Raw genomic sequence first — 19163 nt, 5'->3', positions numbered from 1 at the left:
TGAGAAAAATGTTTTTTGCGAAGGGAAAATCTGACGGGCCAAAATCTCAATCTGCAGCTTGTCTCTGGGGTTTTTAAACAACACCATATAATTGGAGTTTAAGCTGATGGTGCGGCTGTATTTACCTTGATGGAAAACGTTCTGGGTCAGCATCATAACCGAGACGTTTTTATGGTGGCGGTATTGAGTGAAAATTTTAACCACTTCCTGGTGATCCGAGGCCTGAAAGATGACGTCATCCAGCACCACCAGAACGTCTCGGAAATCTTCAAAAGAATCAGGCAGCCCTTCGATAAATTTAATGTTTTTATTGGTCTTTGAAAGCTCCTCATACATGGGTTGAAAAGAAGTATAAATCCACACAATATTCGCGGGCACAGTATCCATGACGCGTTCACAGTTTTCCAAAACACACTTTACAAAATGAGTTTTCCCACACCCGCTAGGACCCACAACTAGACAGGAAAAAGGCACTTTCAGTCTGTGATCAAAATCAGTTTCCTCCATTCTTTTTTAGAAGAAAACAAAAACACTAGTACCCGAAAGGCAGAGTTGTACCGTCTGGAAAGAGACGTCTCTTGTCGTAAACCACGCGAAACTTTTTCTGAAATGTTCTGTTTTTGAGCACAAAGCCTCTCTTATCCCTCTGAATTCCGTTCTGAGGGGTCTGGAGCTCCGCCTCTTTCATACCTGAAAGGTAACTTTCCACCAACCCGCTCATACTGTCGAAATTGACGCGTTCGCAACATTCTCTCGTCTGCGTTATTCCTTTCATTTTTACCACCATTTTCTTTTTGTTTCTGGTCCGGTAGGCGTAACTCTTTGGACCCGCGGAGACAAATTCCTGGATGGTGTCCCCGTCTAATTCGTCCGTGAGATCCCCTAGATAGTTACCCAGCTCTAAAGGTTCCTCCCCCTCTTTCACTACGTAGATCAGAGAGTCGGTGTCGGTGTACAGAACGCTGCGCTGCAATTTTTCTAAATACTCGTAGAGTTTTAGGCGGGCGTAGGCTGTAGTGAAAGCGGCGATGAAAACGTTATTGGTAGCGCCGGGAGGTATCACGCACCGCTCGTTATAGCTCCACTGAATTAAAGCCACTTCCTGTTTTTTAGTCTTTAAAAAAGAGACGTGTTTAAAGACGTACTGTCCTGAAAAGACGTAGTTAAAAAACTGACTCGGTTTTCTGACCAGAGTGGTCTGAGTCAGGTTGGTTCTCTGAGCAAACTTTCCCCAGAAACTGTTGAGACACAATTTCGAAACTTGTCTTTTGGCCGGATTCACCTCTATTTTTGACGGGTCTAAACGTATGCCCTGATGCCTGTGGTACTCTTCCACGTATTTGTTCCTCTCATCCTCGTCGCGAGCTTCCGGAGGATAACCGGAGGCTTCCTGTTTGCCTTTGAGAAAAGTGTTAATATAACCGGCGAAAATATCGCTGCTGCGACTATCAAAGTGCCAGACCTCTGTGATTTTAGCCACTCTGTAACCTAATTCTAAGGCTTTGTTAAACTCGACGGTGACCCAGACCCCGGTGAGAGCTCTGGCCTCGTCGTCGTGAAGGCACGGATCGCTTTGTTGATTGGTCTCGGCGCAGGTGCGACAGAGGGAGAATATTAATTTACCTCCGGGGGTTTTGTACGGTAGAACGGGGAAATAGAGCCCGCGCGGCGGGTAAACGGTGGCTCTGATCAGCCCGAAATAACTGCGAGGGTCTGCAAAATTCTCTCTGATGATTTGGGGGTGATGCAGAGGGTAAGCGCGCTTGGCGTTGACGTAAGGGTACAGGGATGTGACGTCTACGTAATACACATTTTCTCCTGGCGAGGCGCTGTAACGCAGCCTCAAGGCCGAAGTGCGGCCTCCGTAAAGTCCCGAGCGAGGAGACAGAGGTTCCGGGACTTCGTAGCTCCGCATAAAATTTATAACCTCCTCGTTCGATTTTTTCATCTCGTTCCATTCGTGCTCCCACAGAGTGACCGTGCGGACTCTGTAAACGTTTCTCAGCTCCCGGAGCCTCGCCTCGGCAGAGGCTTGCAGGTCCCCGTAAGGAGCGCGGGTCAAAGGGCAGATTTCCTCAGGCCTGTAGCATTTTGGACAGCCGTGATAAAAGCATCCCAGAAATTCCCACACCCACTTTTCCCCGTTAATCAGCGCGTATCCGTCGACAAAGTACGGGCCTATTTTTTTCTCTCCGCCGGTTGTGAGAGCGTGTTGAACGGGAATTTTCTGAGAGTGAGCTACCCACTCCAGCCACTGAATGGACGCGTGCGAATAGGCTTTGAACCTGCGCCCGTAGTTGTCGGGCGAGGGGATAGCCAGACTGTTTTCGGGTAGGAAATTGGTGAGAAACACTTTCATGCAGGCTGAAGCTATAGTGACGCAGCTGAAAGGGTCTACTTTAGTTTCGCCTATAAACCCGTCTCTGAACTTTACGCACGCCTCTCTCAAGATATTAACGTCGTTTCGGCAGTAATACAGGGACTCTTTTTCAAAGTTAAACACTCCCCGGGAGGCCTCGCAGTGCCAACGCAAAAACTCTGCCCTTTCGGCTGGTGACATGCGCTCCACCCCGTAATCTGAAGGAGGAGGGTACGGACCCGAGTATTTTAAGCGGTCCCGCGAGCTGAATTTGTGAGGAAAAAATCCCTTGGATTTGTCCTCGAAGCCTAAAGCTTTGGGCATAGCGCTGAGACGCATGGTGAGAAAAGAAAGCGAGTCTATGAATTTGAGAAGGAAATCGGATTCTGTGAAACATATAATTTTACTGCCTTGCATGATGAGAGAGGGCGTCATCCCACCCCCCACCAGCTGACTTAGAATTAAATAGCTGTCAAACCCTTTCGCGTTGTGCGCAACGAACGTGGTCTCTCTATATTTTTTCCTTCTGTATCTTTGGAGAAACTTTTCAACACAGTCTACACCGTAAGCGTGCCACTCTTCTCCTTCTAGAGATTTTGTGCACACTAGGTAAGGGACGTGCGCCCCCTCCCTGTCTGGGAAGGTTTCAAAGTCGTAAAAGATTATGGAAGCGTTATCAGAGTTTTCATGTTTCAAAGGTTGGATGTAACACAGGTGTTGATCGTCGTCGGGAGGAAGCTCCGCGCGACAGATTTTACATCTGGCGGCTGTGCACCTGTGCATTCCGCGACGGGAGAGGTGCTTGCAGTCCGGACATTTATACAATTGTTGACAAACGCTGAGGTCTGAACCGGAGTGAATTCTAGGTTGTTTGTGCTTTAAATAACACGCACGTGTGCGACATGATCTGTTACAATCCGTACAGATTACAGAGTCCAGAAAGTGAGAGGGGCATGCGGGGTCAAAACAGAGGTTGCAGCGGTTTTGACAAAAGTGTTCTTCTCTTTTATAATACCCGCGGTGACATTCGTCGCAAATGTACTGAATTCCTAAAAATGTTTTTAGATTTTTTATCCCGTAATAGTGATGGTGGAATAAGAATAAGTACAGCGGGTGAGGCGTGTTCGGGTAGTCTGTTTCGATTAATGAAAGAGTTCTGTCCTCGGGCGGGCGGTAAAACACGACGATTTTACGTTTTAGTATTTGTTCGAATTTACCTATGTCGGTGAGAGTTACCTGAGTGCGATCGCTCAACCCCGCTAAACGCTGCAGCTCTCTGCCGCGTTCCAGGGCCTGTTTATCTGTGAAATGAGGTTGAGTGAGGTGAATCAGGTTGATGGCAAAACACAGATTATCGTTTTTGTTTTTTACCACGTACAGACAGCGGCGCTTTTTGACTAGAATTTCATCGTCTAACATTTTTTGAATCTTTTTACGCGGGTCATTACTGCCACCGCCTCTAGGATTTCTAATTACTTGCACAACAATTTCTAGGGGAGAGCCTGCGACGATCGCTCCGTTTGATTGTATCAGCCTGGCTAGCAGGTCCTCAAAAACCGGTACAATGTTTTCAGCGCTTTCGTCATCGACGTTAAAAACAGAGTGATTTCGCGCGTGCTCGCTGATGATCTCCAGTTGAACCCGGTCGTTACGACTAACTTCCGGTCTGACCCTATCCGCTAGATCTACAAAATTATCCCTGACGTCGAGGTAAAATTGAGCGAGGTCGCTCGCTTCATCCGGAGAGGGAATGTTAAATACTCGCCTTATTTCGAAATTATTAAAATGTTCGCGGCGAGTCACCGCATCGTTCTGTACCCGAGATCCTCCTCCTCCTTGTTGATGCTCCGCAGGCCGGTCCTCCTCCCTGGGCTGCTGATGATGATGCTGCTCCACCTGCACCTGCTGCTCCCCCTGCTGCCGGTCGTAGAGCTGAAGAGCATTTTCTATCGGCTGCAGAGGGTCAAAGTTCAGTAGACCGGCAAGCCGCTCGTTTTCAATGTTTTGAAGGAGGATCTGCAATGCGTTTTCTAAAGGTTGTAGAGGGTCGTTTGGTGGTGGTGGGGCTATATTGTTTTCTAACGGTGGGGCTAAATGTTCATGGTTTCTGTTTAATTCTGCCACGGCTTCCAACAAAGCCTCAGGAATGCTGTGTTCTTCCGACATGATTTTCTTTATTTCTTAATTCACAGACTTTTACATGCTTTTACTTTACAGGTCCTTGTGTCTGTATATCGATGCAAATGTGCGAACTGTTGCGACGTACATGAAAGCGAGTTTTTCAAGGATTCTCTTCTTATGAAGCATCTGTCGAGCTGTAAGAAAAGACGGACAGAATGTATTTTTTAAACCTTACATTTTTTATAGAGCAGAGAAGTTTAATAGGTTCGATTCATCCCCCCGTCAATTACCTCTCAGTCTTCCGAGAGGAGCTCTCCTGATAGGAGGCGATCTGGACGGTTCCTCCTCAACCTGATTTTCTTCCGTCTGATTTTCTGTATCGGTCTCTGTCGGGGAAAATAAAACAGAAGAGATTTAAGAAAACAATCTCATCCTTCCTATTTTTTTGAGAATGAAAAAAAACGTTTTATTTACCTCGCTCCTCCGCCCGATTGTCTGTAGCGGCGGGGGATTGGTTAGGTAAATCCGCAATCTCGGCTGCCGAGAAATAAAACAGAAGAGATTTAAGAAAACAACCTCCTCCTCCCTATTTTTCGAGAATGAAAAAACTTTTTATTTACCTCGCTCCTCCGCGCGATTGTCTGTAGCGGAGGGGGCTTGAATAGGTATATCCGCAATCTCGGCTGCCGAGAAATAAAACAAAAAAGAGAAAGATTTAATAAATAAAAAACTTTCTAGCACTCTTTATACCACTCCAAGTCGGGAGGGGCGGTATAGCACACTCTGATTACTCCGCCACATCCTGATATTTATCGAAATGACGGATGTTGCATCATATTGTTTACCTTTTGGTTTAAAAGGTATTTTCCTGCAGTTCTCCCGGTATGCGTTGACGAAAATAACGTCGTCGTCTTCTTCTTCTTCTTCTTCTTCTTCTTCTTCTTCTTTTCGCTGCGGCGGGGTCTGTATATTCTCGGTTACCTCTGTCGAGAAATAAAGCAAAACTTTTTAAAAATCTGCTCCGGGTCGGGAGGGGCGGTATAGCACACTCGGATTACTCCGTCACATCCTGTTATTCAACAAAATGGCTGATAATGCATCATATTGTTTACCTTCGATTTTAAAACTTTTTTCTCCGCGGTTCTCCCGGTATGCGGAGACGAAAATAGTGCCGTCTTCTCTTCCACGCGGCGGCGGCGGAGGTTCTGCGGGGGATATGGCTTCTAATTCGCCGCGGAAAACGGCCGGATTTCTGCTGTTACTCACTGCATTATCGATTGTTTCTGTAAGTATCAGAGCATGGTTAAATCAAGTCTATCTAAACTTATTTAAAAAATGGTATATACTTATTTAAACGTACCGTAGTCCACTTGCGTGAAATCATTGATGTAGAAATCTAAAAGAAAGTAATCAAATTATTGACATCTCTGTTGATATATAATTTAAAGTCGTAAAGAAAAAAACTTACCGGGGTGAGGTATGAACAGATCTGGCGAGATGGCCCTCTGATCGGCGTCGTTGTTTGAACGGAATGCTGACATAATATTCACGGATTCTTCCTCGCGATTGGTAGAACTGTCACAGATAGCGACTCCCCTTCCGCTTCTTCTCTCATTTTATCCTAGTCTAGCGAAGCATCTGTTTTTCGCATCTTTCTCTTGACAATACCGGTAGTTAGAGTGGGCTGTTTTTTTTCGATTGGCTTCTTGCGAACGCCGTCTGTTTTCCCCCATTCCGCAACGGTAAAATATGGCTTTGAGACGGGTATTTGTTTTACCAAATGGACAATTGCTGTCTGACCTTGTTCTTGCTGTTGACAAAACTCGGCTCATGGTTGACTCTTTCCCACAGAGGGGAATAAACTTATTCGAATATTAGCTTTTTTTTCCTCGCTAAGACTAGTTTTATGGGGAGATGTAAGAAACAGGGTTACAAGCAATGATAATATCGGATGTTGACTCCTCAGCGTCATCATTTTCTATCTATTGAGAAAACTTATTGTAAAAAGTAATGAAGAAAAAAACTCCTCCTTGCCCCGCGGGGTGGGTGGGTGTGTGTGTGTGTGTGTGTGTGTGTGTGTGTGTGTGTGTGTGTGTGTGTGTGTGTGTGTGCCTTCTGTTTTCTGCAACGGTAAAATACGACTTTGAGACGGATATTTGTTTTACCAAATGGACAATTGCTGTTGACAAAACTCGGCTCATGGTTGACTCTTTCCCACAGAGGGGGGTGCTTTAATAAACTTATTCGAATATGAGCTTTTTTTTCCACTAAGACTAGTTTTATGGGGAGATGTAAGAAACCGGGTTACAAGCAATGATAATATCGGATGTTGACTCCTCAGCGGATCAACATTTTCTATATATTGAGAAAACTTATTGTTAAAGTATTGAAGAAAAAACTCTCTACTTTGGTCTGACAAGGAGCAGGTTGCGTAAAACCTACCTCATATAGATGTTTTAATAATAATAATAATAATATTTTTTTGGAGGGCGTGTTATAGGATATAAGCATTGAGAAAAAAAAAACCTGATATCTGCCGTCTCACTCCTCCTTGGCCTGCGGGGTGTGTGTGTGTGTGTGTGTGTGTGTGTGTGTGTGGGCCTTCTTGCGAACGCCGTCTGTTTTCTGCAACGGTAAAATACGGCTTTGAGACGGATATTTGTTTTGCCAAATGGACAATTGCTGTTGACAAAACTCTCATGGTTGACTCTTTCCCACAGAGGTGTGTGTGTGTGTGTGTGTGTGTGTGTGTGTGTGTGTGTGTGTGTGTGTGTGTGTGTGTGTGAAACAAGATCGCCTGTCGCTGGTTTGTTTTTTCAGTCTCTTGTAAAAAAAAGGACTCTCAAAAGGAAAAGTAGTATTCACTAAGCGATATTTATTCAATTTTTTTTACACATAGGCAGCCTGTAGGTTACAAGCGGATAGAAAGTTCTTCTTTTCATCACAAGCTATGGTGTATCTTAAAGGTTACAAGCGGATAGAAAGTTCTTCTTTTCATCACAGAATCATCTGCTGCATCACCGCTGTGGTTAGGGAACATGATGCAACAGGTCTGAAAATGACTAGACACTTCCGGAGTATTTCCGGTAGGGTCATAAGGTCCGGATCGATGCCTTCCATAGTAAATATGCTGTTTTTTGAATATGTCATATTCAAAACCTTCTTCTTTGGGAGAGCAGATCTCATCGGACACAGGACCGCTGCGGGGCTGCAGAAGGAAATCCATCTTGTGTCTGTGCCTTAGAAATTGTGATGGACTCCTCTCTCTGCTTTTTTATTCCCCTCCAACAGATGGCGCGCTTCTGGAGGTTTCCCCCTCTCTAAAAACTTTTTTTCCCAACAACAGATGACGCGCTTCCGGAGGTTTTCCCCCTCCCTCTAAAAACTTTTTTTTCCCCCAACAACAGATGACGCGCTTCCGGGGGTTCACCCCTCCTTTCTCGGGGTGCAATTCGTTACGGTTAGCAACAGATGGCGCGCTTCCGGGGTCCGCCCCCCTTTCTCAGGATACGATTCGTCACGCGGGGGGTTTCCCACCCCCCTTTCTCCGGATACGATTCGTCACGCGGGGGTTTCCCACGGAGGGGAGGGGCGGGGGGTCAAAAGGTCGTGATTAGGGCCATCAATCACTTCGGATCAAATTTTGTCATAAGCTGTATGGGATTATCTCTCTCTCATATCATCAGTCGGCTGTCTGCATTTTGGGTCCTCCTTTTCCTCCAACACCACACGGCTCACTCCGCCAGCCGTGACAAGTACAGCTTAGTGTTTTGCTTAGTGTTACAGGAATAGCTAGTCACTGTTTCACTGTAACACTGTTTCATATACTTATAAATGTATTTTATATATTCATACAAATATATAACATGCAAAGGCAAATGCAATCGCATGGCAGGATGCTGTAAACAAACCAAACTTCAGTCAGTAGAACAACTGAGATAATCTATCAACAGTACGAGGTTAGTCATTAATATACTGCAACAACATGGCCATAGGCCATTGTTTTAATAGGACGTCATCAGTTATTCTTTCATTCACTCCACCTCCAACTCCTCCTCCAACTCCACCCACATAACGACATCAGTAATAAAAGTACCTTGTTACATTGTTGCATAATGGTTAGATATTATATGTATTTTGTCTCATGTTACCACCCTTTTGCAATAACTATCTGGAAACCAAGAAGTCCAAACAAAGAGAACTAATAATTACTTGTAAAGCAGCACAATCACCTTCGTCACAGGGACTCAAAGAATCACCTCCTTTGAGGTAGGAAAGAATTTTGAAAAGCAAATGTCAGATTTTTATGTATTTAGCATTGTTAATGTACTTGCCTTTGTTTAATGTTATGTATTATTTTTGAGCAGATATTAGTTAATATTCTCGTTCTCAAATCCAGTACCAGGTGAACTGGTCATCGTACAACATTGCAACCAGAGATGATGAGAGTTTAGCAATCATGAAGTTTCACCTTTGTAACGAGAAAGTTCGCACTTGCCTTCCAAAGAAAGGATACATCTTCCTCTTCTTGGTTGTGTTTATCTTTATCTTAATGCTATACATCATGGATATCCTGGAGGTGAGGACTTTTGCTTAATTCAAACTACTGTGTGTGTGTGTGTGTGTGTGTGTGTGTGTGTGTGTGCAGGTGTGTGTGTGTGTGTGTGTGTGTGTGTGTGTGTGTGTGTGTGTGTGTGTGTGTGTGCCAGAAGCTTAAAACCCATAGACATTAACAAATGCTGTGTTCCCACTCAGATGCTCTACTAGGCTTTTACTGCAGCCAAGTTCTGTTGCTGCTTGTTTGTAGGTCTTTCTGCCTTTAGTTTTGTATTTAATAACTGGAAAGCATATTCGGTAACTGACTTGGCCATTGTGCAATAGCCCATTTCTTTGCCTTGCGATTTTCTGGGGTGGTTGCACTAAGCTGTGGGTTTTGGTGAGCAGAGTATAGCACTGCAAACTTGCTAAATTTGCTACTGTTGACTGCTACTTCTGTCAGCCGTCATATCATCTCTGAACACTAGTGACAGCCATATTCTGTGCGGTGTCTCCACAATGGTATGCGATCGGACCACAAACTGTTTCTCTATTTCTCCATGCTTCTCTCCTTCTGTCATCCTGTTACAAAATTACAGTAAATGAAAACTTATGTTTTAAAGAATTAAAGTGAAAAGCTATCTGCTCATCCTTCCATTTTCTGCTACAAGTCCCCTTTACGGAAGTAGCATTCTAATCAGAGAAACCATAATGTAGTAAATGTAGTAAATGTAGTAAACGAACACTTGCCGATCTTTTAGTGCTGCATTTTATTGTCTGGTGCAAGAACAAAATGGTTAGCCTGGTTGTTTCAGTAGGTGTGGCTTATAATGGCTTATAATCTGGTAATAGTTTAACACTGCCAAATACAACTACAGTAATATTAAAATTGTATTGCTGGATAAGTACCTAATATGTAATGGTCAGAAACGTTGGGGGGGGCTCAAACACAGCCAACTACAAAAGAATAGTATGCACTGTCACAAGCACAGACACTTGTTAGTTAGCCTAGCCAGTGTGCAATGCTATTACATACCATATTTTCCGCACTATAAAGGTGCACTTAAAATCCTTTAATTTTCTCAAAAATCAACAGTGCACCTTATAATCTGGTGAACCTTATGTATGAATTCTGGTTGTGTTTACTGTCCTTGAACCTATTTTATTTGGTACACAGCGCTCAAAACTCTGTCAAAAAATGTTTTAGTACGACTTTGGTAAGCTATGAAGCCGCACCGCTTGATTGATTGTCGGAACATTACGGCTACGGTAGTCAGGAGCCTCGCAGAGTAATCTGGGTCGAAAACTCAGTCTGCTTCAGGTCCCAAAGTGAAACGACCACTGAGTTAAAATTCTTTCATCTTTAATAAAATGATCAGCGTTCCATGAAAGCAGAATTTATTAAATTTAATGGAGTTAGAAGTTAGCAGGAAGTTAGCTCGTTAGCTTCCACCTAAACCATGTTCTGACTGAGAGATTTCTGGAAAAAATTAAAATGTACATTTCTGCTATCACTTCCAGCATAAATAAAGGCTGAAAACTAAACAGCAGCGACTTTTGCGGGGTTATTGAAGTTGGTATATAATGTTGTGCTACGTGATCGCTAGCGACACAGCTATGTTAGCATAACATAAACACAGTGAAGCTGGAGGATGAACGCTAAATTTTTTCCACTCGATAAAAGTTAACATGAGAGTTCCCGATGGTTAGGGACAAATGCATTCGCACAGTCAGTACCTTATAAACAAATACAGTTCTGTACATAGATAAATACATTGTAGTTAGTGGACTAGAAAAATACAATAAACACTGTTACTGTACACTCCCTCTGTCACGGATTGGTGCTGTGGTGGGTAGGAAGAGGACCCAAAAGCAGGACTCATAAGCACGGAGAAGATGAACTCAAAAGACATCTTTATTGGGCTGTTGATCCTCAAAACACAAACTCATAAAGAATGAACCGAACTAGAAACTAAGAACTTGAACAATAGGGAAACCAGAAATACTAGGAAACTAGGAACAAAGTAACTTGAAAACACAGAGGAAACAGACAGCACATGGAGTGGTATAATGCAACAACAAACAGGGGAAGTCCTAGGCCTAAAATACACAGGGAGAACAACGATAGGATGGGAAACAGGTGAAAACACAGCTGGGACTAATCAGACATAATGAGATGGAGAAAGTGAAACTCAAAACACTGAACACAGGACATGAGACTACCAAAGTAAAACAGCCAGCTTAAAACCAGCCACCAGCCATATGGGGTGGCTGTAGCTCAGGAGGTAGAGCAGGTCACCTACTGATCGGAAGGTTGGTGTTTCGATCCCTGGCTCCTCCAGTCTGCATGTCAAGTATCCTTGGGAAAGATACTAAGATACTTGGGGCAATCGTGGCTCAAGAGTTGGGAGTTCGCCTTGTAATCGGAAGGTTGCCGGTTCGAGCCCCGGCTTGGACAGTCTCAGTCGTTGTGTCCTTGGGCAAGACACTTCACCCGTTGCCTACTGGTGGTGGTCAGAGGGTTGACCAGTGTCCGGCAGCCTCGCCTCTGTAAGTGCTCCCCAGGGTGGCTGTGGCTACAATGTAGCTTGCCATCACCAGTGTGTGAATGTGTGTGTGAATGGGTGGATGACTGGATGTGTAAAGCGCTTTGGGGTCCTTAGGGACTAGTAAAGCGCTATATAAATACAGGCCATTTACTAACCCCAAGTTGCTCTCCATATCATCGGAGTATGAATTTGAGTGAATGTACTTCACCATGTATAGAGAAAGTGCTTTTGATTGGGTGAATGTGACATGAGCACTTTGAGTACTCCGGGGAGAGTAGAAAAGCGCTATATAAGAATCAGTCCGTATACAATTTAAAACAGGAAACACAAGACAGGTGTGGAGACAAGGAAGACACAGGAGATGCACGAACATAGACACTGACTAGACAAGAAAGGTGTAACACAGGAGAGGCAAAGAAGTAAAATCCAAGATCCAAAATTCACTAAAACACAACAAGACACTAATGGCAACAACCAATATTTATAATCAAAGAACAAAAACTGAGTCAGTAGACTCAGGACCATGACAGACACCTCCCTGCTGAATTCCACTTTTCTAAAAAGAAAAAAAAAGAGATAGAATAAAAAAAAAAAAACTTAACCTGTAAAACACACTAGTCACAGAACATACAACTGTGAACCCATTTAAAAAAAAAAAAAAAAAAAAGTAAAGATACACTTTGTTATCCCCAAGGGGCAATTTTTTAAAGGTGAGATGTGCAGCAGAAGAAGGTAGGATCCAAACACAGGAATCCTAATCCAGAGTAGCAACTTAATTGGAATATTTCACCCAAATGTAAAGCAGTCGAAAAACTTAAACCCTGGGACACTCCAAACAACCTCAACACAACGAGATCACAGAGACAGAAACAGCAGTTCAGGTGCTGACCAGGTGGCAGGTGGCAGCAACAAAACCATTAAAACATACCTTCTTAGATGAGCCCTAGCTAGACTTAGACTTTTAGTAGGTAGTGGTGAAAGTGTGGTCGCCACATGTGGTTGTGTAGGTGGCAGCATAACAGAATGCTGGACAGGCTTGACTCAACTCCAGCTGGCGTGGAAAGTTGCAGGACCAGCTTTTCTGTGCCCTCAGTAGAGACACGTGACTGGAGCAGCTCTCCTGAGCCTCCAGCAGGCCCAGCAGGTGCAGAGACCTCTGTCTGAGGTGAACACAGCCAGAGGGGGATGCTGTGGCTGGGGCTGCGCAGTGCAATCAGTCTGTTCAGGCGATGCCCGCAATGCAAAGTCTTCAGCAGGCTGGATGAGCTCACTGAAGTCCCCAGCTGACCCCCAACTGACAAGACAGGATGATGGGCCGGCTCTCCTGATCAATATTTTCAAAATTCTTTACCAGAGGGATGGAGGGCACAGCCTGATTGCTGGCCCAATGATAAAATTGTCTTTAGCGACGTGAGAAACGAAGTAGCCATAGAATTTACAGTGCAAGTACAAAGAGTCCCTGCTTCTGAAACATTAATAGTCTTTTCATGCCTGAGCTCATGAGTCCAACGGGGAAGCTGCGCGACAGTGAGGCTGCGGTGATGCAGCCCACACGCTGGGCATCTGCTGCTGTGGTGGTCAATGCAAGCCCCAGATCGTGGACAAAGTCTTTCGAATCCTCAGGTAAATAGTCCATAATGCCAGGGTTAGCCATGACTATCCGGGCCAACTGAGCCCGAACGGACTCCTTCTTTTTGGATGGGAAGAGGATCCATAGGCCATGGAGCTGGGTAACCCAGATGCTAAACCTGAAAAAGTCAGTCAAATGAATGCACGCTAGGTCCATATGGGAGAGGTCATTCATATAATTGCTTCCTAATACTCAGGATGGTGAACTGCTCCATTGCACTGGGCTCTTTTCCTGATAGCATGTATGAAGCCCACGTTTGTCTTCTTCCAAAGGACAGAGACCCCACCAATATGGCTTGTCACCCGCTTAGTCTATTAAATTATGATCAAAAAATCATTGCAAAAGTCTTGTCTTCACATCTTAATAAGTTTTGGGGCACTTTTATTCAGCAGGATCAAACTGGGTTTATCCCAGACAGATTTGCTTTCTCTAAAACCCGTGGTCTGTTGAATGTACTGTATGGAATAAACCCTCCAAATTCAGCTGTTATTTCATTAGATGCACAACAAGCTTCCGATCAAATTGAGTGGAAATACCTGCTACCCCTGAGAAATTTGGCTTTGGCAGTAATTTTACAACCTTGGTGTGGATTATGCATGACCAAGATCAACGGTACTGACAAATTTTGATAGGTCACATCCGATTCTACTTCACCGAGGGACTTTGCAGGGTTGCTGTTTGTCCCCCCCTGCTCTTTGCTTTGGCTATGGAGTCTCTGGCCATTGCAGTTAGGAACAGGTCTGATATTGTAGGTATAGTCAGTGATCCCGTCAAAGCCATCATAATATTATATGCAGATGATGTGGCCCTTACGCTGTCAGATGCCAGGCTCTCTTTGCCTCCCCTGCTTCGACTCATCAAAAAATTTGGGCAACTCTCTGGTTTCACAATTAATTAGGACAAGTCCATGTTTATGCCACTGGCAGATGGTCTTGACTCTGGCTTTATCTTTGGCTTGCCTTTTAAAATCACCACCTGTTCCTTCAAATATCTCGGTATTAATATTCCCAGAAAAACCATAATCTACTATTTAAATTAAACTTTAAGGACCTCATTGATAGTATTAAAGCTAAGATAGATAAATGGACACTTCCCCCACTTTCTTTAATTGGACGTGTCAATATAATTAAAATGGTGGAACATCTCTTCCAAAATTGGTCGGTCAGAATTAGGTCTTCACACTATTAAGGACCTCTGTTTTATGCTTCCCTCTGCTTATTTATTTTGACACTTACAAATCAGGAATAATTAAACATTCTTTCTGCCATTTGGATCAACCCCCTGCTCATAGTCACTTCTAAGATTATTTGATTAAAAATCCCACTTCTAAACACCTAATCAGCCAGTTTCCTACACTTTTTATACTTACAGCACCCACACACCACATTAGGAATGCTTGGGTTAAGGACACGGAAATAATAATATCCGATGCTTTATGGGCCAGTGGGTTGAAGGCAAATAAAGAATGCTCTGTTAATGCCAGATTACAAGTTTCAACAGTTCAAAGTCCTTCATCATTTGCATTTCTCAGAAACAACGCTAGGCAGTATTTTTCTGTCTATTTCCTCATTGTGTGATACATGCAAAGCGATGGAAGGAACCCTTGGCCACCTTTTCTGGTCCTGCCCTATACTCAGGAGTTTCTGGGAAGAGATATTTGATGTATATAACCAGATATATGACTTAAAATTAAAGCCAGATGGTATACTTGCAGTACTAGGCTGCTGCCTAACCTCATTGGCACTTTGACATTGTTATTACAAAATAAACTCAAAGTGCTGGGTCACAAACACAGGCCCCTGACAAAGACTTCATGAAAAGTCTTCAATTGATCCAAAATGCAGCAGCAAGAGTACTGACAGGGGTCCTGTTATATTGATATGCGAGTCCATGCTTGTTTATAACATACACAATTATTTTAGATTGTATTATTCACAGATGAGATCCTCTCTTCAGATAACTAGAGCAGCACATATCCTCAGAATCTTGTATATTTTAGGAGCATTGCATTTAGGAACAATTTGTGATAATATTTTGTGGTCTGATTGGTCTTTCAACATGGATTCTTACATTTGCAATCTGACACATGTATGTTACCTATTTCTCAGTTAGCTATCCACATTTTTTGTGAAAGGTACTAATCTATCTCTAGTAGATTTTCAGAGGGTGTCGACCACAGAGGGTCCAGGTTTCCTGTTTAGCCTCTCTTTCAGATCAGTTGCACTTGCATTCAATGCAGCAGTCGATGATGAATGCTAAATTTTAGTCAGCAGTGCAGTTTCAAGATGGTCTTACAAAGAATATCTGTGCTGTTCCTGAAATATAGTTTATGTGTTTTAATTTATCAAGTAAACGGCTTTCTGGTCTCAACAAACATCAGCTTAGCTAAATCTGAGAAACGGCAATAAGATTTAAAATTTTCAGCAATGACTTCAGTGTTTAAGAATTTATGTTATAATATAGGGGAAAAACATGAAAATTTCCTCCATTTAACCTGAAATTATATTTACCTAACTATTCAGTGGCAGGTGGGTCACACAATGGCTTTGATATTTTCCATGTAACATTAGCAATTTTAAGCCAGCAACCTATGTTAGTAGTAATATACCTATAGCTTTTTTTGCTTTTTTTCTCAGCACTTCACAACTGCCGCAGGTATATCGTTTTAACTTTTTATTTTTTCAGATCCCAGACACAGCGGTGTGAGGTAGTTAGCACACAATTTGGCCATGTAAAAAACATCGATTGTTTGGAACACATCAGCAGAGAGGTAGAATTCATAGCTGTTCATAAGAGTTTAATTTAATCAAACCTCATTTTACGGATCTAAGTGGCTCCTCATCACTAGCCAATTCACCATTTTATTTAAATATCAGAATTTTCGGAATGAGGATCCAAGCGGGACACAGAGGCTGCTAGTTTTAACGCACGAGAATGCAAATATAAATAAAAGCCTGACATTCCTGTGAGCCTAGCTGCAGCAACACCTTTCTTTCACGCGGATTCCTGGATGTGCGTTGGAGCCAACTTTGCTACCCGCACAGAGCGTTTCTGACAGTCGGGCGCTGCTTATACAATAGAGAAAAGCAACAATACAGCGTGTTTCTCTGCTCCAAGAAATCCGAGGGCCTTTCACAAGGTAAGCATGTCTGTTATACCCAGCGCATAAATGTCTGTATGTCAGCACTGATTATTCAAACCCTGTTTAAAATGTGACACATATGTTGTCCGAAAACATTTCCTCTAAATTTGCAAAGTTACTGATTTTAAAAAAATATATTTTCGAATTTTTAGTTGCATGTCATGTCAACATACTGTATGATAGCTAAATTCACAATGGTATAACCATGCTAAATAAAAGAGGCCCAAGCACCAAAGTACTCTAATGCAAACCTCTAAACTGTATGTTGATAAGTACATGAAGTGTATCTCTACCTCTACAGCTGAAAACAGTTTGTATCTGCACTCTGAGGGTCTGCTGAATTGTTTTTAATACGGCACTTTTGACGAACTGCAGATGATGAAATCTTCTTTATTGTAGAAACTGTCCCTAAGCTATTGTTGCTCATACTTACTGAGTGCCCTAGCTACCTTCTTACTATGTCAGTAAACTTTTTGAAAAGGAAGCTGTTGTAGATTTAAAGAAACATCTTAATTGAAGCAAAGGCAAAAAATTGGAATGAATTTTATGTGACTGTTCATATTAACAACAAGTGAAAATCCAAAAACTGGCTTCACACAAAGTTTGTGGTAACAAAATCAAACTGACGAGGATCTCGTATGAAAAACACTCACACTCACGAGACAAAATAAAAACAGACTGCTCAAAGCAAAAGCAGAGCCCTCACAGCTGGTAGTACAAAACACAGCGACAACGTGCGTATTAGATACCCTCAGATACCCTCAGTCCCAAAAGCATAAATTTGAAAAAATGGGATCACCAAGAATATCCTAAAAATGGCGTTGAGGTGGGTGTTACAGTGGAAAAACAAAAAGCAGCCAAATTTTCATCTGAAAATGTTTCATTTTAGTAAAAACAATGCTCTGTAGTTTGATACTGTCGTTACAGACAAAGCAGATGTTTAAAGCCTTTGGACGCACATTTGAAATGCCCTCATTCTCCTTATCAGCTGGAAACATTAAAGCCGTAAAATGACTTTTTCGAACGGATAAAACCTATCGAACAAACAGCAATCTTGAGCCTGTTCCAAAATTTGAATGTACATGTGTTGAAGGTGCGGGTCTTGTTGAATTATTAAACATACTTTCTTTAATTTTTCGAGCCACAAAAACAACAACTTTTAATTTTCTTCTGCTTGAGTCTCGGCCTCGGGTAGCTCTACTTATCATTGCTGGGTCAGTTGTCTGTTTGTGCTACTTTTTCAAGGCGCAGTGGATTATTGGTAAGGGTAAGGGTTTAGTTACTTAAGTGGAAGTACTGTGGAAAGTTTTACCTTACATACATAGATCTGACAGTACAGCTTCTGAGGTAACTGTTTACAAAATGTTATATTCTATCCACAAGTTCTTTGCAATTTTACATTGATAAACATTATCCTTAACATATTTGGCCCACATAAAGTACTATGGCCATCACACTGTCATTTAGAATTGTTTAAATAACTCGTGTCTTAAGTCTTTCCATCAAACAGAAAATAAAAAAAGTCGCATGGTTCACTTTTATATCACAAAATGTTAGAAATATAAGTCGTTCATAACAAACTGAAAGGCTGGGAGTTTAAAATGCAAACCAATGGAAGCAGAAGTAGAAGACTATAATGTCACAGAGCAGAGGTGTGGACTCGAGTCACATGACTTGGACTCGAGTCAGACTCGAGTCATTAATTTTATGACTTTAGACTTGACTTGAAAAAATGTTCTAAGACTTGTGACTTGACTTGGACCTTTACACCAATGACTTGGGACTTGAATTGGACTTGAACCGGTTTACTTGAAAAGACTTGATATTTTACCCCAAATATAAAATTTAACATGCATATTATATGGAGATTGAAAATGTGACGTCATTCACGGGTAGAACCGCAAAGGATTCTGGGAACTCGTGGCAAGCGGTACTAGCGCACGCAGGTTTTCAATTAAAATCAGTTATACAGCGATAAAAAGAAACACAAAAATGTCAAGAAGCCGTTGTATTATTAACTGCAATAGCCGGTCGCATGACAGCCACGGGAAGCCGACGGGTAAAGAGATCGGTTGTTATCGGATTACGTCGTTGAAGAGAAATTGTTCAAGCCATGTTTCCGAAGTAACAAAGAGGCAACGGGTGGCCTGGATTGCAGCCATTCAAAGATCAAATATAACGTCCCAGAACACTCCAGCTCACAGGTTAGTCTGCTCCAAGCATTTACACGAAGGTCAGTGTTTTTTAGTAGTTAATGCGTCATTTTCATAACATAATTAGTGATACAGGTTACAAGCAAGTCTGGCGCTGAACAGAAATGGTCGCGCTATGCTCCTTTGTTTATTGTGCATAAATAGTGAATTGTCCTGACACAATATTGCGTTTCGCTTCTGTTATTATGGTACATTGACAAAAACACATACTTTTATTCACAGGATAAAACAGGTTTTTTGTATCACTAATTGCCCAGTACGATTACAGCATACAGTATTGTTGTCACTGCTACATTTCTGTGATGGGTACCAGAAATTATTTCCACTACTAATTAATTACCGTTGAGCTTAAAGGTCCTATTAATAAACGGTTAACGAATGTGTATTTATGACGACAATTTGTGAGACCGGTAAACTTATGATACGTACGATGGTCTTTCGTTCTACACGGTGCGTTTCAAGGTCCTGTACCTATCCGGCGGTAAACTGTACCTGGGCTTGTTGCAGTGACCTGAAGTTACTAAACTTCATGAGTGTATGCACTCACTCCAAGAACCGTATGATTATAAATATGCATATAAATATGCTACGATGAGATAGCTGACTTCATCTA

At 42.5% G+C, this 19163-nt stretch overlaps 2 protein-coding genes across 2 annotated transcripts in view; one reads left to right on the top strand and one right to left on the bottom strand.

The window, feature by feature from the left end:
* Window positions 1-4570: 4570 nt before the first annotated feature.
* On the bottom strand, window positions 4571-7258 carry LOC308407530 (uncharacterized protein; the record flags this gene model as incomplete). The annotated part of the gene is made up of 8 exons (XM_080899232.1): window positions 5949-7258; window positions 5841-5876; window positions 5593-5763; window positions 5326-5463; window positions 5101-5163; window positions 4955-5017; window positions 4771-4866; window positions 4571-4674 (listed from the first exon to the last, which is right to left on the bottom strand). Exons 1-8 carry the CDS (start codon window positions 6019-6021, stop codon window positions 4571-4573), a joined length of 744 nt encoding a protein of 247 aa, XP_080755358.1. The 5' UTR covers window positions 6022-7258.
* A 1681-nt stretch (window positions 7259-8939) lies between these two features.
* Window positions 8940-19163, top strand: part of LOC308407524 (NXPE family member 3-like) — a gene marked incomplete at both ends in the record, with an annotated part of 29938 nt that continues 19714 nt past the window's right edge. Inside the window, one exon of the mRNA XM_080899217.1 lies at window positions 8940-9059. Coding sequence (XP_080755343.1) covers window positions 8940-9059 — 120 coding nt within the window. The remainder of the gene's footprint in view (window positions 9060-19163) is intronic.

This window comes from Rhamphochromis sp. 'chilingali' (genome assembly GCF_963969265.1).
Source record: "Rhamphochromis sp. 'chilingali' genome assembly, chromosome: 1".
Lineage (NCBI taxonomy): Eukaryota > Metazoa > Chordata > Actinopteri > Cichliformes > Cichlidae > Rhamphochromis > Rhamphochromis sp. 'chilingali'.
This window is presented reverse-complemented; position numbering and strand designations above follow the sequence as displayed.